At 37.8% G+C, this 22,973-nt stretch overlaps 2 protein-coding genes across 3 annotated transcripts; one reads left to right on the forward strand and one right to left on the reverse strand.

The window, feature by feature from the left end:
* LOC117305525 (glyoxylate/succinic semialdehyde reductase 1-like) lies at positions 1 to 22,935 on the forward strand. Its single transcript, XM_033790398.1, has 14 exons — positions 1 to 116; positions 1,772 to 1,808; positions 2,449 to 2,531; positions 4,087 to 4,219; positions 4,760 to 4,870; positions 5,696 to 5,845; positions 7,104 to 7,252; positions 8,773 to 8,872; positions 18,292 to 18,402; positions 18,811 to 18,912; positions 19,087 to 19,249; positions 19,736 to 19,915; positions 20,302 to 20,426; positions 20,957 to 22,935. Exons 1-14 carry the CDS (start codon positions 7 to 9, stop codon positions 21,029 to 21,031), a joined length of 1,629 nt encoding a protein of 542 aa, XP_033646289.1. The 5' UTR covers positions 1 to 6; the 3' UTR covers positions 21,032 to 22,935.
* Positions 9,419 to 14,109, reverse strand: LOC117305526. Of its 2 annotated transcripts, XM_033790399.1 has the most exons (3): positions 13,711 to 14,109; positions 12,906 to 12,998; positions 9,419 to 12,127 (listed from the first exon to the last, which is right to left on the reverse strand). In XM_033790399.1, exon 3 carries the CDS (start codon positions 12,099 to 12,101, stop codon positions 10,497 to 10,499), a length of 1,605 nt encoding a protein of 534 aa, XP_033646290.1. In that variant the 5' UTR covers positions 12,102 to 12,127; positions 12,906 to 12,998; positions 13,711 to 14,109; the 3' UTR covers positions 9,419 to 10,496. The 2 variants fall into 2 exon arrangements, with proteins under 2 accessions (XP_033646290.1, XP_033646291.1); XM_033790400.1 differs by lacking the exon at positions 12,906 to 12,998.
* Positions 22,936 to 22,973: the final 38 nt, after the last annotated feature.

Below are 22,973 nucleotides of genomic sequence, written 5' to 3' on the forward strand. Positions count from 1 at the left end.
TGCAAAATGGCGGACGAGAAAGAACAGACCCCTGTCGTTGAGCAAAAAGAATCTGCTGAAGAAAAGACTGTTATCGACCCGGAAAAACAGGAATTCAAGTTCGGAGATCTCGTATGGTAATAAGCAACCCATTTATATTAAAATGTTGTTAAAGGAGGATTGTTTTTGTACGTTTTTAGACGTTTGCCATGTGTCCATTGTCCTTGAATTGGGAATGATGGGATCTTGTCTCTCCTGTCTGGGCTGTGTGTGTGATTTCACTCGCCACTCGTACTCCAATCAATTCAAACAGTAACCAATTAGTACACTGTATAAATAACCCTTCTCCCTTCTCTCTTCTCTCTTCTCTCTACATCAAACTCATCTAAACAAACAAACAAACAAACAAACAAACTTGTGCTCGTAAAAGACGTATTTGTTTTTCAACATTGCCTGCCCTACCCTACCGGGATAACTTTCCGTATGGCGCCACCACTTTTTCACTAATTTTTACAAAAAGGGATATATCAATCAGGTAAATTAGATACTATATTATTTTATTTCGAATGAAAAAGTGGTGGCGCCATACGGAAACTTTTCCATAAACTGAACCTTGTCAACAGCACATTGCTTTGTCAGGACCCATTTTTCTTCAGTTTTCCAATATTTATAACAAACTTAAGGCACTTTCCCTAACTACATGCATTTTGTTTTATTGGTTCAAATCAGATAAATTTGTTCACTTACATCTAAGCTTGCCTCTTAGTGTTTTGGATGTCAAATGTTAACATTTTAAAAAGATATTTCAAGTATAAATGTTAACTTTCTCTGGTCCACTTTTCTCGCTGTGTCTGGAGTACGAGTTGACCTGAGTACATTAGATCAACCAAAATGATCACAAGTTAGTTGGAGTACAATATAGTTAGCTGAGTTATGTTGACCTGTTTCTTGTCCGCTTGGATCCAAGGTTGATGATCTGTCAATTAGTGGAGAAACATTGATCAGCTTTTTCTAAAACTTATTGGTTTTGAATAATAAGTAATATCTATTCAGTTAATGATAACATTGACAATTAATTCCAGATGATACTATACCATGCTTGCTTTGCCATACAAATGTTTTCCAATGGGTTTTTATGCACTTTACTAAATGTTCAGCTGTCAAATGTTCAACAATACAACCCAAGACTACTTGATCGTTCAGACAACTCAATATAAAAGGACCAATGCAATTTGCAAAAGAATTACATTTTTATTTTGAAGGGAAGTGGACTTCCAAATGTGGAACTGACCAATACAACTTGCAAAAGGTATCTGATTCTATCAAAAGAGACGTGATAGGTTGGCATATCTTTGAGTTGCCTGAACCATTGAGTTGCCTGAACTGTCAAGTTTTCTGAACCGACCTCAAGATTTTCTTTTTTCTTTCTTCTCATATCATAGTTCAATCTTAAGATTGTCCCTAGCTCTAATGCATAGTGCATAATTCACACAATCATTTTACTTATAACCCATTTCTTATTAAGATGAAGCTTCATTTCATGATTATTATGATATCCATCAAACTGTGGCCTCCAATACTAATACAAGAACAAATTTCTACTCAATTTAAGCTGCACAAACTTCTCCTTCTGAGCAAATTAATTTCAAACAAATTAAAAAAAATTGAAAAAATACACAAACTTAACATCCTACTTGAATGGAAGATGGATGTTTAGTGATTAAAACACAGTAAAAGACCGCTTTTTCTGTTAGTGTTTACACTTACTCTTGTCTTTTGGTTTATTTTGCAGGGCTAAATTAAGCAGCTTCCCACATTGGCCAGGAAGGGTAAGTACTTTGATCTGATGAACCTTGGGGCGTAACATTTCAGTCTGTTATATGTATTTTAAAAAGCTACGTCTGGTGATAACAAATATACAACAATTACAAAAAATTGATCTACTCTAGGATAAGGATACTGTTGCCCAAAGCTCCTTGGAATCTATATTTGTAGAGTTTAATATTTTGACCTATGTTCCAGAACCTGGATCCAAGTTTTAGACTTTCTTGTAAGCAGTGACTCTCACTATAGCCTTAAACCAATCAGTTATCATAATCTCAATATCTGTTCTTTTAAAGACACAGTACACCATTGGTAATTGTCAAAGACCAGTCTTCTTGATTGTTGTAAAAATTCAATTGGTCGTTGAAGTTGTGAGATTATAATCAAAGAAAAAACACCCTTGTCACACGAAGTTGTGTGCTTTCAGATGCTTGATTTCGAGACCTCAAATTCTAATTCTGAGGTCTCAAATCTTTCTTGAATACTGCGTTACTTTTGAGTAATTACCAATAGTGTCCACTGCCTTTAATCAAGAAACCAATTTGTAATCATGATCTCAGTATCATATCTTGATAGGGGCACCATTGTATCACTAATAGCAAGGTGACTTTGACTTTAAATCATTGATTTATTTTGAATTTGTAGATTGTGAAACCATGGAAGCATGTCAAGAAGCCAACCGGCAAGAAAATTACGTACTTTGTTTTCTTTTTTGGAACGGAGGATCAGTAAGTTTCTTTAGTAAAGGAAGTTAAATATTATTTGACCATTCCACATTCTTTATATGTTCCCAATATTATTAATGGTTTATTTATTCAACAATATTCAGGGGTCGAAATTGCCACTAGCCCGCTAGTCCAGGACTACCAGATTTACAGCCGGGCTACTGATTTTTCCAGTTTGATAGCCCGACGGGCTAGTGGAAAAACAATGCAAAAATCATCATTACGAACAACAAAGAACTGTGCTATGGTGTATTGTAAAGTTTGAGCCGTGACGCGAGACATAATGTGTCTTTCGGGCTACCAAAATCTCATCAGGGCTACTAAAAATTATTGGTTACTAGCCCTGCTGACTTCCATGAAAAAACACTTAATTTCGACCCCTGAATATTAAAAAAAAAAAAAGACACTAGTAGTGAAAAACTGAATTGCTGTCTTAAATTTACAATTTGTCAGTTAATACAATAAAAAGATAGTTAAATGTAATTCGACTGAAACACAGAAAACATTAAATTGCACAAATGACAAAAGACCCCTAATAATATAAAGTAACGGGGCAAAGGACTCAGAATAGCTAAAAAACATAAAAATCACAGAACAAACCCTAACCAGGTCTGGAAAGCGTTGCGACAACAGTTAAAAACAATTAAAAGCATAGACAGCAAAAATAAACAAACAGTTGAATGAAGATGTGATTAAGCCGACATTCCCAGTGGTTGACTGCCCAAGAAAAGAAAAAAAAGGTATTGTTTGTTGATGAGGTTAACCAGGACGGTATGGAATAGTGCTTGTCTTGTAGCGGTTAGTACGGCATCTGATAGCGGACAAATGGTCGGAATTTCTTAAGTTAATGTTCCTCCTAGGAGGAAGCCAACCACTGTGAATGTTGGAGTTCAGCAAAGCATTCCCAAAATTAAGGGGAGATTACAATGTTTGAGCATGCGAAGAAAGTAAAGTTTCCTGTTGAATTTGGTACACATACTTCCAACCTGAGTGTTCCACTTCAGGTCTCCTTGAACAAGAATGCCTAACAATTTAATACAATTAGCTTGTTTAAAGGCAGTGGACACTATTAGTAATTACTCAAAATAATAATCATCATAAAACCTTTCTTGATTACGAGTACTGGGGAGTGATTGATAGTATAAAACATTGTGAGAAACAGCTCCCTCTGAGAAAGAAGAGAAAGAAGTAATTTTCCATGAATTTGATTTTGAGACCTCAAGTTTAGAATTTGAGGTCTCGAAATCAAGCATCAGGCGCGTTTCTTTGTGTTCTACGAAAGCATGAGATAATGACTTGACACTTACTAGGGTTAAGTTTCATCATATTATCAACTGACCATTGGTCAAGGCAGTAAATAAATACTATCTTACAATTATTCCTGCCTTCTCAATAAATCTTTGATTGATGCCTGACAACATAATTTGTTTCCAATATAACTCCGCATACAGGTTTTTTTTCCATATCAAGAACTAGACAGCTTGAATTTTGTTAATTTGAATTGTATTAGTCACCCAGTGACGCTCCTACAGATGATGTATTTTTTCTCTTATTTTAGTGCCTGGGTACGAGCAGAGAATCTATGTCCATACCTTGAACACAAGGACAGGTTGTCTAAGGCAGCAAAGGGACAGAAATTCAAGAAAGCTATGGATGCTATCCAGGAAGCCATTACTCAGGATTCTAATAAGGTCAGACTCCAAGCAAAGCACTTCAACATTCTGTATTAATGTGATCTGGGTTCAATTTTATAGAGCTCAACACCAAACACAATATCACCAGATTTACAAAACTTACACAGTTTGAAGATGAAGATAGTAGAAAGCTTCCCGTAAAATAGAAATAAGAAAAAAACAATGGCACAAAAAGCAGCTAAGCACAACAAAATTTTACTTATCAGAATAAGGTTACCAGCCTAACTTCCATGTCACATCTCCAATATGTTACTGGTATCCCGCTTATTTGTCCTGCTAAATATTTTATACGAAATTGAGCCCTGGATTTGAGTGCACAAAGCGCTAAGATGATTTTTATAAATCACCATAATAATTTGGATTTTCACTTCACACCTTGCTCGGCAATTTATTCAGATTGTTTTTAACCACTTATCTCTAGGTTTTTTGAATCGTTACCATGCTCACCTGTCTTGGACTTGCCTTGTTCATAATTTTCATTTATTTAGATCTACGAGCCATGATTTTAATGGGTTTTTTTACAATTGATTTATACAGAAGGCATCTCCACTGTCCCCGTTTCATCCTGAAGATGATGAAGAAATCTTTCCACCCAAATCAAAGCCCATGAAAGACTACTCCAGGGAACCTCTGAGTGGCAAAGCAAAGGTATGAACAATGCATCAAAGTAGTTTCCATGAACAGTTAAATGTGATTATGATGGGGTTGGTTCAATTCCTGTCTAAGGGCAGTTTGGGTTTTTATTCTCTACCTGGTAAAGGTTTCCCTGAAATGATTCTTGGATTTTTCTCCCAATTCTAATTCTAAAACTGAAACTTCCTTCTTTGTTTTCTCTTCATGGGGTTCTTGGCTAGTATTATGATGGAGTCTTTGGCTTAGCAACCAGAATTAATTGATGAAATTAAATGAAATCACTAATAAAAGCACCTTATATGCACTGGGAATTATTGCTTCTAAGTGCATACTAAATAAAGTCTGTAGGTATCAGTTTAAATAGACAGTGAACTTTGTGAGTTTGTAGAAGTAAGACAAAGTTATAATAACCAGGGAAAACTGACTGGGTAATTTTTAATTGATTTTTTAGTTGATTGAAGACAAATTTACTAGAGCTAGACTTTGAACCTTTTGATTAAAAAGCCAGTGCTCTTACCAGTTAAGCTCTACCAACCAATTCAATAATTGAGTCAATTATAAGGTTTTCACAATAAAGACAAATGTTACACAATGTTACAACCTCTTTAAATGAACCACCTCGGGTGTTAACTATAATTAAATTTCAATGATCTTCCATTGTCTTATTCTAACCCTCAATTGGATTGGGAAGTGGATTTACACCAATTACTATTTTCCCTTGGCCACTTTATAACTGGTAATTTGTATAAGTTCACTGAGCACAAATGAACAGCATTGACAATCAGAACTAAGTAGCAATAAAAACAAAATGTAGTGGAACTATTTTGTCATATTCTTCAGTTGAATTCACAACCTGATGACAGAGGGAAAGCCTCACCAGAAAAAGAAGCAGTCGAAAAACCCACCAAGAAGAGAGGTCGATCGTCGAACAAAGATTCTAATGTAGAGAGCACCCCGACCAAACTTACGTATGCCTCCCCAAAGAAGAGGGTAAGTTATCTATGCAAGGTTCAGAGTAGATCCTAAAGTGGGCTTGTGGATGCTAAAACAGGCATGCAACTATTCTTCGGTTTCCAGGCCTAGAAATCCGACGCGAACCGATTTGCGCAAGATTCGCGCCCGGCGAGGACGCCGCAAATCTGAGTAGATTCGAGTGAAATTGCCAACATTCAGAAGGTGAAAATCACTTTCTCATCTTTATATTTGGGTCAACATGAGTATATTTGTACTCTCCCGAAGACCCACTATTTTTTTTTTTCTTCTTTTAATTCTGTTTATCCGACACAAAGACCACTCACATCGACACAATTCTCCTTGTGTACAGCATACCTTCTACACTATTCTGGCTCTGTAGTGTTTTTATTGCTTACTATATGAAGGGATTGGGGGGGGAGGGTCAGACGAAAATGGCCTAATAGGTGGCTATCTTCAGTGCACACGATCAATAGGAAAATTACTTTCCATGTTTTATCTCTGCTGAAGAGTTGCATGCCTGTAAAGAGTAGACTGGCTGGTAAAGGGGTCTGAGGCTGCTGAGAGGAGAATGGTTGCCGGGGCTTCAGCAGCCACAAGGGAGAGTGGCTGCTGAGGGATGTGTGGTTGCTTTGGGGGTGGGGGAGTGGCTGATGGGGAGAGTGGCTGCCATGTTGTAAGTGGCTGCCATGTTGTAAGTGGCTGCCAAGGGGTGCATAGTTGCTATGGGGGGGGGGGGGGGGGCTGGCTGCTGAGCGGTGTGTGGCTGCTATGGGTGCTAGTGGCTGCTATAGGGGGGAAGAGTGGTTGATGGGGGAGAGTGGCTTCAATAGGTGTGAGGCTGCCAAGGGGCGTGTGGCTGCTAGATGGTATTTGGCTTCTGATTGTTACTAAGACATAAAAAAAAAAATTATGTTGGCGTAACCCGACGTACCCTAAAAATACGGCCGACCCTGGATATTTTTATTTTTTCAAGGGAAGAACTTTTAATGATTAAAATCTATAAAAGACATAAAAATAAAATAAATGTCATCAAGAAAATACACTATTTGTTGTGTGAAGCCTTGTTTGCTTTTGTTATCGTGTATACTACCAGCTTAAACAATTAGAAAACATGTAATTTTCGTTGCTGGGAGGGGGAACAAAAATTAAAAATCCCTACCTACCTACCCTATTTTGGGGGGCTCGTTATGCCAATATAACATATTTTTGTTAATGCCTTAATGCTGTACCATGTCAATATGATAATGTGATTTTCCCCCTGTTTGTGTTACAGCTAGCAGGTAGTACGCTGTCATCACCCAGTAAGAAACCCAAAGGCAATGGTTTGTCCTTCAATTCTCTCAGTCTTTATAACAGCTTTCAAACACATCTTGCTGATAAGGCAGAGGAAAAGAAAGAAGAAATTGTACCAACGGATAAAAAGTAAGAAATTAAATGGGGATCAAAATAGGAAATTTTTCGTGTAAGGATATTTTGAACTGATTTTATAATTAAAAAATTGGGAGTAAATGAAAATGGAACATGTTGGCAAGGTTATTTGGATCCAAACACACTCACAACTAATGTGAACAGATAATATTGAGAAGTTATAAAATGTTGCTTCTATAAAATATAAATAAAATGAATATCGTTACACACTACACATTGCCTTGTTAGCACCTGGCTATTGTAAATTTGAACTCATCATCAGTTATCAGGCCTCAAATTTCCCGGCGGCCACGACGGCCATGGCCGCCGGTGCCCTGCTTACTGGCCGTGGTGCCCCGAGAAAATCGGACATTTTCGCGGCCAAAAAGGCCGTGCCCTTTTTCTCCGATGGCCGCCGTGCCCTTTTTGAGATCAAAATTTATGTTTTGATACACCACCATCCGTCTGTGTGCACATAAAATCAAACACTTACATGTACATTCTATATTAATACACGCACACAGAGCGCGGTCGGTTGAATGCTCATCACACGGAATTTAAACGGACGGCAGCATATCCATGCAGTGCATGTGTGTGTGCACGATGCAGAACGAACGACAGACGTGCATCCATAGACATTGTGTACTCGAAGTTTATACACGGGCCGGATGTACTTGCAACGACCATTTGAGAACAATCGCACTGGTACTCATCTTGCAACACGCGTACCCACGCAAGGTTGTCCATGATGGGTACCAGCTAATCACAATTTCGGTTCCATTTGAGGTTGGGCGTCCGCCTATTCCACTGGTATACGGCCGTGTCCGAAACGGCGACTTCGGCTACAGCTACGGCTAGATCGCGCGCGTCTGCCTATTCTTCAACACTGGTAGACGCGCTGATCTAGACGTAGCTGTAGCCGAAGTCGCCGTTTCGGACACGGCCGTATTGTGCTTGTTCACTGGTACTCGTACATGTTTGTGCACGTGGGCCATGTTACGTAAATCACGCATCATGTACATGTACATGAAAGGTACATGTACATGTATGGTACATGTACATGTATGTCCGTTGAATAAATCTCCGCTCTGCACACAGTGACAGCTCATTGTTTACGTCCGGCCGTCGCAACAAAATCTCCGCTGCACACAGTTAAGTGACAGTTCATTGTTTACGTCTGGCCATCGCAACAAAAAATGGATGCATACTTTTACTTCCCATTAATCAATAAAATTAAATCCATTTAAAAATACTTGATGTTTTTTTGTTAAAGGAAAGCAAAAGTAATGAAATGTTCATTAAAATAGCCTTCATGGACCTGAACAGAAATTGTTTCATGATCTTTATTTTTTATGGCCTTGATGCCCTTTTTGAAATTTTAAGTTGGCCTTGGTGCCCTACCCCATGGCCTTGGTGCCCTTTCAAAATTTGACAAATTCAAGGCCAAAGTGGCCTTGCCCTAAAAATCGGGAAATTTGAGGCCTGAGTTATACCTATGTTTAACAGTGTATTTATGCAATTATCTTATTGTATAGGATTGGTTTTATTGGACTTGGCCTTATGGGAACAGGAATGGCCATGAATCTCATTAAGACAGGTCACAAGGTCACCGTGTGGAACAGAACTGCAGCAAAGGTCAGTCAATATTAAGTTTTTCATATTTTAATGATAACACCATTCATTTTAAAACGATTGCAAATATTTGGCCATGATTTTAATGAGGACTAAACAGTGTCCAAAGTATGAACTGGAACAACATTGATGGACAGTCCTATTGGTTGAAAGAAGGTCACATAACTGTTGAAGACATAAACTAAAGTTGTGAATGTGCGATCGATGGTCATAGCCATATATGCATGTTGGCACTTAAAGACAGTGGACACTATTGGTAATTGTCATAGACCAGTCTTCCCACTTGGTGTATCTCAACATATGCATAAAATAACAAACCTGTGAACATGTGAGCTCGATTGGTCGTCGGAGTTGCGAGATATTAATGAAAGAGAAAACACCCTTGTCACAAGAAGTTTGTGTGCTATCAGATGCTTGATTTCTAGACCTCAAATTCTAGACTTGAGGTCTCAAAATCAAATTCGTGGAAAACCAATTCTTTCTCGAAAACTATGTTACTTCAGAGGGAGCCGTTTCTCACAATGTTTTATACCATCAACCTCTCCCCATTGCTCAATACAAGTTTAGGTTTTATGCTGATAATTATTTTGAGCAATTACCAATAGTGTCCACTGCCTTTAAGTCTACGCATGCACTAATAATGTGGTGCACAATCAATACATATCGGTACTCAATGTAATAATCTAATGGCATGTGTTCGAAGGGACAACCATTGAATCTCATCCAATACCCTTTATGGAAAGGGCCTGATAATGTAACATGAATTGAGAATTTAGGCTAAAAAAACAACAGACAAGCTTTACAGATTTTCCTGCACAAAAATAACTATGTTTTTCAACACACAAAAAAACCCGAGTATGAAAGAGTGATGACTTTGTCTTAACCGGCTGTTTAAAACATTGCATTGTTGTGGCTGTCCTCAGTCCTTTATCGCACTGCCACAACCAAGTCGGTTCTAAAAGGTTGTTTGAGACCTCATGGCCAATCATTTATTCATTAGTTATTTGTTGAAAGTATATTTTTGGCTGTAAACTAAGCCAATCAGATGGTTTATGGAAGACATGATTGATTGTGTAACCATCTCTAGGAATATGATTGAAAAGTGGACTCATTGTTGAGTTGTCAATTATTCTTTTATCCATATTATTATCTGTTCGTAAAGGATTAACAATGCAGCTGAACAGTATTACAAATGTCATGTAAATTCTTTCTATCAAAAATTTGAGAAGGCCTCAAAAAGTTTGCTCTTAAATGTCAAGAACTCATGGGAGTTAACATGAATAGAACTTCAATTAGGTTCTCCTAAAATGATTTCAAAAATATATTTATTCATATAATATCAAATTTAAAACACAATAAAAAAAAATCAAAGCTCAGACTGAGAAATGGATTTACACGTTTGGATAAATCTATGTACATTTATAAGTTGCATAAGTTGAATTGAGTTGCTTCTATTGAGTTGCTTCTAATAAATTTGATGATTGTTTTGGGGGGTATTCTTCCAAGACACAATGTTGGCAAAGACATTCACAGAATTTCAACATGGATAAATCCTAGTGTAGTAATCACAAATATTTGCCTTTAGCTTTATTTTTAAGCATGTAGTTAAAATCGCTCAGCACCTGAGCTAACATTGTATAACTTGTTGTTCTGGATTGTCTAATTCATTCATGTCATTGACCGAATGTTGCATGTTCTCATGATGAGACAAATCCTCGTCTATTATTTGTATTCTGAGAGTGTCTTGAGGATCCTGTATGGTTGTTAATGTGTTATCTTGTAATGTTGCTGTTAGTGAAGCATTTGTTGTGGACTCATCAAGCACATCTTGATTACTACATGTATATACTCCTTCAATATTCCCACTAGTCTCAAGTATTAATGGAACATCATTGTCTTGAGTCACTATCCCATTCCCTGACTCTCCGATGGGAATATCCTGCACAGATGGTGTAGGTGAACTTGTTGAACCATAGGTGGGGTTTTCAACATGGATTACATTAGGTGGGGAGTGCCTACGGTGTCTACCTCTACGGGTTAAGGTTATACCCCTCAGGCGAATTACATAAAGTATTGCAACTACGCAAATAAGGACCAGACAAATACAGAGAATTACTCCAAATATTGTCATGATAGTTTGTAGGTCCAGCTTGTCATCTGTTGCTCCATCAAGGGAAGGTACTGGCATTGCACTGTCTGTTAAAGGTCCGTTAGGGCGGGAATGCTGAGTGGTTTGCGAAGGGTCCGTCTTTTGTAGGAGACACACCTCTTCTATTATATTACCAGGTGACCTCTTACGAGAAGTATAACTGAAAGCAGCCAGGCAGATTGTGTAAGTTGTATCAGGTTTGAGTTGCTCAATCTTATACCTACGACTGCTTCCATTCAAGTAGACCTTTTCTACTTGAGGATTGAATTCGATGTAGTCCTCCATGTACACTAAGCGGAAGTCCATGATATCCTCTGCATCTATGGCCCATCTGACTTCAATATCACAACTTGTTACATCTTTTACAGTCATACTTAACATGTCTCCTGTGCGCCATTCACAATATTGTCCTTGGTACTCGGGCTGGCATACACACTGCCAGGTATGATGTGGCCTTATGACGCAAGTACCACCATGTTTGCAGGGGTTACCTTCACATATCGCGCCTCTATGTCTCGAATCTTCCTCACTCTCATCCCTCTGCTGTCTGTGTTTATTACAAACATTCACTCCCATCATCAAGTCACTAAGCGATTGACCATACAGATGCATTGGAAAGGCACACTTTGTACTGTCTAAATTCACAAGTTGAATGTTTTGCTTACTCAACGAATCTAACGTCATCTGTAACTTGCAGTCACAACCAATAGGGTTATTTGATACATCTAAGATTTTCAAAAAGCTGGCTGCTAATAATGTTGTGACATCAGTAATCTTGTTACCATGAAGGTAGAGTGCCTCTATGTTGCCGAGTCGATCCATGTCTGCAATTCGTTTGATTTTATTTCCTGTTAGAATCAGTACTTTTGTTTTGAGTGGTACGTTTGGTATTTCCTCCAACCCTAAATAGCTACAGTCAACCACTTCCTGATTGCATAAGCATCTTGTAGGACATTGCTGATCCACAAGATTGGTATGGTTGGTGATATAACCACTAGTAGTACTAACCAAGTAGCTAGTCAGCACGAAGAACAGCACTTGTTGTGTCATCATTTCATGGCTTAGTGTAGGACCTCTCTTCATCTGTCATTCACTCCATACTAACAAATCTGTAGAAGAAAAGAGTACATGTGTACATTATGAGCTTAACGTGGTTGTAATACACAAAAAACAGCAATTAAGCAAGGGTCCCTTGCTTAATTTAAACATGGTTGCTTAATTGTTTCCCAAATACACTTTGTTTGAAAGGACAGCAATGTCCATAAAGGACAACAAAGATTTTACTGGGGACCTTCGACAGTCAAAACATTGTTATCCTCTCACACTACGTGCAATTTGGAAAATTTTACAACCATGCTAAAATGGAGCAAGGGACTGCTTAAATGGTTTTGTGTGAAAAGGGCTGGAGCTGACCAACTCCTACTTATTCAAGATTTTCAATCATTGAATTTTTGTAGATGTACCTTACTGTACTTCACTGAGTACATGTACATACATTAAAGTACATTAATTAAAGGCAGGAACTTGGATGTGTCACGTTTAGTTAACCTATGACTCATAGTGTTTGTACATACATGTAGTAGTAATGTACACGTTTTGTTGAAAGTCAAGAGAATGATTTCCCGTGTATAGCAGAGCAAAATGCTACACAAATTGTGTCAGTTTTTACTCAAAAATAACAATTTGCTACTCAGTATTGGCATTCAGTGTGCAAGAGTTCAGTTCAATTTTGCTTTTACGATTAGCAGCGCTTTGAAATGGAAATAGCATAAATAGTAAAAAGCACAAAATCATTAAGCAATGCTATGAAATTGGGCCCTGCAAAGCATGCTCATTTATAAAACTCATGTTAAGTCAGACACTTTTATCTAAACATAATCTTAATACCTGTATCATGATGAAGGTTTCAGCAGTTGTCCAGGAGAGTCACACATTTACAATGTACATAGAGTAGCCAACTGTTAGACACCCCCCAGACCACTGATAACCAAGCAGAAAATATTTCTTTCATTTAAGCAAAACTAGAGTGGGGCACCAGTCACAAATAATCTACACTTTCATCAATAGAGTGACATCACAGAAACAGTTTAAAGATGAAGAACCTTGTTATATTCTTAATGCTTTAATTTTCTTAAATCTTAATATCCATGCCAAATACAGATTCTTAGTTTCATTTAGATTTTGAACCTGTTGATATTCCTTATAACGTCTTATTCCTGAGAGATGTCTCTACTTAATACTTAATCTGGTTTGAGAAACTGATCTTTAATAAAATGAACATTTTTTTTCCATAGATGAAATGTCCAAATCAGAAGAACAATGTAGACAATTTCTTAAGTTACTTTTGTAATTGTAGGTGATCACAATTGTATTTGTTGTTGCTTCTAATACTCCACTCATGTATGATTAGTTTGAGTATATTACCATGATACCTAACATTACATTTTACTATTCAAATGAGGTGAAAAGGTCTCCAATTAATCCATGGCACACACAGCAGTTGCCTTGGTGCCCTGTGCTTTTGCTTTGTTGAGCTTTTTCTTATAAAAGTGTCCCTTACCAGAGCAAAATTGTTGTGCCCCTTCAAGAGCCAAGTTCAAGGCCTGATTAAAAGATGTACATGTTATCAGACACATTGTTTTGAAAAGGTCCCTACATGTTTTTTAACCACTAAAATAATTTGAATTCTTACCTTACAGTACAGTTTGGTTTGAAAATTGAGCTTTTGTGAGTAGTCCTGGTGTCACAACTCATGCCATGTTGATGCCAAGCACAAGCTGGTACAGGCATGTAGTCATTATTCATCAGTATGTCAACCTACTGCAATACAGGAACACTGCTATCTAGATGAAACTCAACCTTCCTCTCAGTCGAATGATCCGGAGTTGAACACTTAAAGTTGCTTAGTACTCAGTTTCATGTGGCTAGTATCACCTCCATGCTAGTATTCTGAAGACACACTGACAACTACATGTCATTATATTTTCTCATCAACTACAACTAACAAACAGTGAAGTCTTGAGCTGAGCTGAATAGTTGTGTATAGGCAGTTGAATTATAATCACGCATGATTTATTTGGTAATAATACTAACAGGTAAGTAATGGTTTCCCCCACCATTTTATACTATAGCAGTTACCCCCACATGTGACTTACAAGTACATGGTGGTACTATTGTGAAGTCTCTTAATATCTAGCTCCAATAATGAATAACAGAGCTATTGTTGTCATCTCCTTTGATCAATAACCAAATGGTTTTGGAGTGTTTCATTGATAACAATGGGGGTGTCTGGGTAGGTTCCATTGCTTGTTACCCGTTAACTCAATTATTTGTACAGGTTGTTTGTAGGCATAAAGGTTTAGTGGCACTCTGTACCCTGACACAGTTTGTTGAGAGAGTGTTTGAATAGTTGGACAAATAGACGTTCACAAAATATCATTCAAAGTCCATTTTTTTTCTAGCTTGCATAATAATTAACAGTCTATGCACTATGCTGTGGGTGTTAAATCTCGCATGGATAAGAATTGACTTAAAGCAACCTCAGTAGTGTAGGATCATTGACAGTACAGGGGATGCTAATAATTTCACTATTTTACTAGTGAATCCCAAAGGTTGTAGCATTTTTGTGTTTCTACACATGTCACTTGCGAGTACAATACGTTATTAGTGTTGAATAGTACCACTATAGAGTCTGGTCCTTGCTCTATGGTACCACAGTAACAAAGCAAATATAAACAGCAATTGATGCAAAGCCATCAGGTATAAATTTATTTTTGACAAGATGACTCTAACTTAGTATTATTTGGATAACTTCCTTACTGTCTGATCATTTAATACCATCCACTGTGGTATTGAATGATAACTGTGCCATCTTGCATTTATGATATCATGTGGTGATACACAGCAACCATACCATACAGTGGCACACAGTGAGTTCTGTGCCACCACAGTCCACAACCTTTCATTTTTGTTTTCATTTATTAATTTTGTAAGTAAAAATTAAAGTACAGACAATAAGAACAGTCAAGAAAACAAATACATGTACATACAATTAGGAGAGAGAGAGAAAAATAGAAAAGAAAGTAGCAACCCTGATGGATTTTTGAAAAGTAAACTAAACAGCTATCAAGTTAAATGGTTTCAATGATTAGTCAATTTGGAATGTTACCCAAAGCAGACCATAATTTTAAAGGAGCGCGATCGCGCTCGCGCTCCTCCGCGCTCCTTAATGTTTTCCAAGGAGAGCAAAAAAAAGCGCTCCTTACAAATTTAACAAGAGCATGTTTTTTCAATACCCTAATTGTTGATTAAAATAAGCCGCTTGAATCTCGGAGTTTATAAGCCTGCTGCCACTTGAATGTTGCGAGTTGGCAGTGGCAAACGAGTCCTATTATAGTCTGCTCTGACTGTGTTTGCGTGCGCGCGTGCTTGATGATTACCGCAGCCGGTCACACAGACGAATGTGAGCGATTCCACACTGGTTGTGTTTTTGCGCGCACGTGCTTGATGTTTACCGCAGCCGGTCACACAGACGTATCTGTGTGGGGCCTATAGAATTCCACACTGGTGGGCGGGCTCTTACACTAAAGAGTGGTACCGCAAATACACGCTCATGATTGGTTAAGTATTTTGTCATGATAAAAGTATGCCGTAAAGGGGGGGGGGGATCTCCGGCCACCTGGCTGGACAAACGCATTTTGGAGTAAAAACAATTGAAAGGAACTGGGATCATGCACAGTAAACTACAGTAAGAGCCCCATGCTGCTCGACGTGAAAATTTTGTTTGCTTATGCTGGATTATGACATCAAGATGTCAAGTGTTCAATTATCAACATTCTTGAGGTGGAATTTGGAAAGTTATGGTTACGAGACGGCACCAATAAATGACAGGGTCATGGTAACCAAAATTTGGTGTAAGGTTTGTCGGACATATATCGACAAAATCAAGCAGGATAAAAGAATTCGTGGACAAGCCCAAGACATGAGCTAGATAGAACGCCAAGGGACAGCCGACCGGAACTACTCCCATTTTGTGCATTTCGTCCGATACTTTTCGTGGATTCATGAAAACATCGTCAAATAATTATTCTCAAGATATACCTGCAACTTTAAACACTTTTACAACCCCACAGTGATAAAAAGGTACACTGATTCGAATAATAAATACTTGTTGCTCACAAAAACGCTGTTTTAATGGCGAAAATGTGTGTCAAACTTCATAAAAAAAGGCCCGCTGAATTACACACAAAATGGTGGCCATTGAGAAAGTTTTCGCCGTTACGTCATGAACTTGGGTCTCACTCGGGCCCACACAGCTTTGACGTCAAAGCTAATCATACGCACTGGGGATGGTCAGATCTGGGTCGACCCGGGAAATCTAATCGAACGCACCCGCAAGTAATTGTATGCCCCCCCCCCCCAACCCAAAGGATATTTTTGGCTCCAATTCAAGTCCCGCCCGCCCAGCTCTCGAGCCCAGCCCTCAAACCCCTCGTACATTTTAAATAGCGCCATTGCAACAACTACTGCCAGCGCGCGTCCTTCATTCTTGGCGCTTGCAACGCCGGTCCAATCACAAGTCACATAATCGCGTACTGATGCATATGGAAGATCCCACGTACTACCCATTGTATGCAGATATTTTTCCAGACCAATCACAAGCACACATGGTGTTGTAGCTCATGCATATGGATAAGTTTGCACTGTGTATAATAATTATGTACTGCATGTCCAGTACAAGTGTACAAAAGTATGGCCCGTGGTCGGCCCTGTGTGCAGTATGTGAAGCTGGCCGTACCAAGGCAGGCTAATCAGTCGCGGTCGTTTTGTGGCGCGATCGACGATCGGCAGCAGTCGGTGGTTCCCCACACTGCTTCATAATACCAATACGGATTACGCTGACGTACATGTACACACTACGGTGCCGATGTGCACAGCCACAGACAAGAATGTTTCTTTGCTCTGGAGAGAGCTACAGACAACTACAGTATTAAACAAGCCCCAAGAAATAACAAAATAATTGAAAAATAGCGGACACAATTTTTTTTTTGACAGTTTTTCTGTTATCTTTAGGCAAATTCACAAAAGATAATTACTATAAAGTTAAGACAATTTCATTCTCTGCCATATTTTGTACTTAGGCCTATTCTTTTTTTTCTCAAAGGGTGGCAACATTAACAGCGGATAACCAAACTTTTTATTTTTAGGGGGGGGGGTGCCTGGGGGATATACATAATTGTGGGGTCTATTTAATTTATCGAAACATTCATTTTGATTGCAAAAAAGTTGTTTCATGATTAAAGTAAACTCATTAAATTGAGTAAGAAAAAGTTAAACAACTGGTGAACTTTGTGTTCATTTTCTTGAGTACGTGTTCATTAAACTTGGGTTTTGTTAGCGAGAGCAAAACGCTCTCCTTAATTCATTTTCTTGAATTAAGGAGAGCAATTTACAGCTCTCCTCGGATTTATTAAAATGAAGGCCTGCCAAAGTACATGTAGGAGGGTTAAGTCAATCATGGAGGAATGATACTGAGTCTTATCAAGCTTTGTGCCATTTGTACTGAGAAATAATCAACATTGGTTTGACTGTTTCCATGTGTTTACATCCCCTTGTGGGAGTTTATTGAGTTACCTTAATGAAAATATCATCTAAACAAACAAACAAACAAACAAACAAACAAACAAACAAACAAACAAACAGTGTGACACTCCTTTCTTACATGTAGCTATGACGAGACATATTCCTGTTTTATGTACTGTACCTGCACTTTAATAAACAAGCGCCCTCACTCAATGTCAAACAAAAACTGTAGAGTCATTGGCTGATAGTTATGATAGTTATCCTGTCTAGACTTTGCTCAGCAACTTGCAGCCTATAACTTTAAGGCAATGTTGCACACTCTATAACAACATATGTTCCTAAAAGGCATTAAGCCTGAAAAGTTACAATAACAAACCATTTATCAGTTTGAAACTGAGAAGGTTAAAAAATGTTACTGTTAATAAAATAGAAGTGAGAGGTGTCACCACCAAGACCCAACTTCATTGTGCTACTTCAGGAGAAAATATTGGTTAAACAATTTCTGTTGAGCAACAATTAGCAGGAAACCAATCACAGATGCTACATGTGAGATGGTATTTTAGCTACTAACTCTTTTACTGGTGAGCATTTTTTTTAGCTGAAGTATGTCTAAAACTGGTTCATGTATGTCTATAAATTGTTGACGTAGGTTGCTAACTTTCCTCATTGTTTGTGTTTTCTTTGTTCACAGTGTGCAGATTTTGTAACAGCTGGTGCAACAGAAGCCAAGAGTGTATCTGATCTTGTGTCGTCATGCGACATTGTTTTCTCAATGGTGTCGGATTCAGAAGCTCTTAGAGCAGTAAGTACAAGCAAACATCTTGAGCAGATTTTTAAGCAGATTATGGCTATATACAAATTGTCATTGTTATTTTGTATAACTAGTGGAATGCACTGTCATGTTGATCATCTAAAAATGCAATGGATGGGAATAATAGTAACCTTGTCTACTATAATAGGTTAGTTACAATAAAAAGATTAGGTTGCTAGGAATGAATTTGTCCAGAAAGTTTTTTTATAAACACTTAATGATAATATTGAGAAGTATATGACTCAACAAATACATAATATACATATAACTGATACAAAACAAAAACACTGAAAAACAACAACAACAGAACTTAATATGAACATATCTAAACAGATTTAATTTACTAGAGCAGTTTGTAATATGTGTCTAATTGATAGTTACACTTGAACTGTTGTGTAGATTGTGTTTGGTGAGCATGGTGTACTGGATGGTATGAAGGAGGGCAAGGCACTGGTGGATATGTCTACAGTGGATATCGGTACAGTCACTGGAGTAGAAGGGGTGAGTAGTTATCTATCATGTCTGTAGGCAGTTTTTGCTACAAGGTGTTATTAGCCCCCTTTACCGGAGAGTAGTTTTTGTTATATTGCTATGGTCAGTTTTTGTTGCAACATAAATTTATTTGTGTAAATTTGACTGTTGATATTGACTGTTGTGTGTGGTTTTGTTCCTTAGGCTATTTCAGCGCGAGAGGGTAGGTTTTTAGAGGCACCAGTTGTAGGCAGTGTCCAGCCAGCCATGGAAGGTTCACTTGTGGTCATTTCAGCTGGAGATAGGACACTCTATGAAGACTGTACATCATGCTTTCAAGCTATGGGCAAAAAAGCATTTTATCTTGGTAAGTACCTCTTAAGAAAAGAACAGTAATACAGCAAAGAGAATTATAGTCATTATTGCCAACTGAGGTCACCCAACAAATTACCAACCACATGATACTTTAGTTTTCTAAGAATAACTGTGTAATTGACAGACCAGGGCCCAATTTCTTGGCTCTGCGAACCGCTGATTCTGCGCTTACAATCATTGTTCTCCGCTTACTGTGCAAGCGCCAAATTACTTTGCTCACTGTGTAAACAAAGAACACTTAGTTATATGGAGTACGCATGTGCACAAGCAAAAATTCCTTGCTTACCTGTTTAGTACATTTGATGTAAATGTGGACTTCCCTGCTTCTGTAAGTGCTGATTCTTTACTTGCGGTAAGTAGAGCCATGGTGTTGGGCCTTGCAGCTATATATCAAGGAACCATCAGAGTGAAATCAGGTCAACAATATGAACAATGTCTTGAAACATGTGTACATTCTATCTCATGATTTCCTGTGTAGGTGACGTTGGGAATGGCTCTAAAATGAAGATCATCATCAACATGATCACAGGGTGCATCATGAGTGGGTTTGCTGAAGGAATGGCGCTAGCTGAAAGGGCAGGTCTTAGTCAAGATACACTCCTGGATGTTCTAAACCTTGGAGCTATATCAAGTCCACTCATCAGTGGAAAGGGCAAAGGTATAGCCAGTCTCAATTCTTACTTTCAACTCCCAGTGGGATTATAATATAAAATAATAATAATAGGTTTTTACTGCACTTTATCACATCCCTAGAGGGGTATCAAAGCGCTCAATATTTTGTCCTGCAAGGTGTACCTGGTCTGATCACTTTTTGTCTCTTGCTTTAGGACACAAGTGTCACAACCGGGACTTGAACCCAATAGGTTCAATATATTCCTAATGACTATGCCCTTGTGTTACTGCTAATGTTACAAGCTGGATTTCTTCCTATCTTTGCTGTATAATTACCATAAACCGAGTGTAAGAAACATGAAATCATTTTTTATGTTATAGTGTGGAATTTGGCAACAAACAATTTATTTCTTTTTGTCTTTTTCTTTTCAGCCATATTGGCCAATAAGTTTCCTCCTGCATTTCCACTGAAGTATCAGCAGAAAGATATGAGACTTGCCTTGGCTCTAGCTGACCAAGTAGAGCAACCACTCCCAGTCTCTGCAGCTGTCAATGAGGTATTTTATGTTATGGTGTATTTTTTTGAAGGGATTATGAGAGGTGGGATCAATTTCATGGCTCTGCTTAAGGCTGAATTCTGTGCTAACGATCACCATTCTCCGCTTACTGAGCAAGCGCCAAATTTCTGTGCAAGTTGTGGAATCGAAGAATGCCTAGTAATGTGAAGTACGCATGAGCACAAGCACAATATCCCTGCTAACCCGTGAAATACGCATGACGTAAGTGCGGAATTCCCTGCATCTGTTAGTGCTGATTCTTTGCTTACAATAAGCAAAGCCATGAAATTAGGCCCAGTTGTTGTGTCTGGTTCCCAGCCAAAATGTCTGATTTCCTCCTGTGCTTGGTTGGAAATGTGTTGAGCATTTTTTTCTGCTAAGCAGCTCAGTAAAATTTGGCCTAGAGTATTGGCTTTATATAAATACCACACTCTGTACGTTTCTGTTTTTGGAATACTGCTTGTAATTGGATGGTCAACATTCTTTCTTTTGTTGTAATTACATTTTTCATTTTTCTATGAATTTTTCAGCTTTTTAAGAGAGCAAAAAATCTTGGTCTTGGAGAGAAGGACATGTCGGCGATTTATAAGGCAGTAAATCAGTGAGGCTTGAAATGGAGACTACCACCTTCCCTTCATGCTGTACCTTAGACTCTATCTGAGGTCTCCTAGCTATTGATTTGAATCATGTACAAACATTGTTATATTTTGTAATTTCTTGTGCTTAAAAATGTAATACACAAAAGTAGCTCTTGTTTTGGTGGAAGAGAAGACCATGTGTTTTTTAAAGAAACACTGTTTAATTTTTAAGACTAAAAACTCCAAAGATATGAGCTCCGAAGTTTTAACACCATTTTTTAAAAGAATACGACATGGTCTACAGTTGTATTAGTTTTATGCCTTCTCAACTGCTGTACAATAGCTATTTTCTTTTTTCTTATGTTTTGTGTTTTATTTATGCCATTGATACATTTTGGGTTTTGTGGTAGGATTAGGTATGAAGTACTTTTAATGAACGGGCACTGTCATGCTGATAGCACACGGTCATTCAATTTTAGTTCACATCACCTCAACTATTGTTATTTTGCTAACATTCCTGAAACCATCTGAACATCATGAGATGAACACATCAAATTATACATTTCCATTGAAAGGAAGCAGAAATGAAGAACAAAGAATTCATGTCAACTTTGTATCTGTTAAAATAAAATACAATGATTGAAATTATTTGACATTGATTTGTCAATATGAATTCACCAAACTAGTATTTGCGGTAAATTTTGTCACTTCTACTTTTTGGAATCGCCATAAACATTCTGGTGAGTGTTGAAGGTATCTGTGTGTGCCCCCCTTCGTCAGTGTTTGTTTCACTGCCATGCCAACCAGTGCACCAGGAAGGGGAGATTTGTGATCATGACTCATGTTCTGAATTCAACTTCACTTTTTTACTCTTTGTAAATACAACAAAGCTAATTGAATCTTACATTTGAAATTAAACCCTTGGTTCGGTAAAACAATACAACCATGGATATAAATAGTTATCTCAAATGACACCTAATCATGAGTCAATCAATCAAGTCTTGTATGAACACAAATGTAATTTAAGCGAGTTAAGGCCCAGTCCCACTGCAGTGATAACGAGACGATAACGCAAAGAGAAGGCAATTCTATTGGTTGAATACGCCCACGCTTGTTCAACCAATCGAGGGCATATATTGATAACAGTTTCGTTCTCAGTATCGAGGCCTGTGTGACCAGGCCTTTACACTTATTTATTATCAGTGGGTATCATGTACTCATTACTTTGGTTTTCTTCAAGATGTTCAACAATTGCGTTTTACACGAGAGAAGTTCTACAAAAGCTTTTGTTAGCAATCTCATTACTACCCAACTCATCATGACAGTAATTTTGATGAAGTCTTTAGAAAATACAAAATTATGTTGTTTTCTTTTGGAATTTCCCATAACTATTTGGGAGTTCAATTGAAACCCACTTTTACAGTGATTAACATTTTCCACAATCGTTAATCATCCCGGTTATTCTTGAAAAACATTGTGAATAAAGTTGTCCTAGTTTATTATTTTTGCAGATTAAAGATGACATTGGACTTTCGGTCTTCTCATTTTTGTTAAATCGGCAATTTGTGAGTATGCACATTGATAATGGTTGGAATAGGGTTCAAACATCTTTTCTTATGGGCAAAAATAAGATTTGGTAATCCATTGACTGTTTGGTGTCATAAGTCTCCTTTAATAGAGGTCTTTCTGCCTTCTTTTTCCTGTGCCCAGATGAAATCTAAAACAAAATTCGACTCAATCCATATTTTATTGTTTTGGGGAGGTGATGTGGCTTCTGGCGTGTTGTATAACATACTTTATTGTTAACTGTTGATTATTTTTTACTTTCAATATTAATGTGGTAGCCGTGTGGCAGCCTATGTCTTGTGTAGCATTGTTTTAGAAACACATGAATAAAAATGATATTAAACCAAATGATAGAAACTTTTAAATGTGTTGCCTGTTTATTTGAAAACAAAACAATTTGGTA

Source organism: Asterias rubens (assembly GCF_902459465.1).
Source record: "Asterias rubens chromosome 8 unlocalized genomic scaffold, eAstRub1.3 super_scaffold_89, whole genome shotgun sequence".
NCBI lineage: Eukaryota > Metazoa > Echinodermata > Asteroidea > Forcipulatida > Asteriidae > Asterias > Asterias rubens.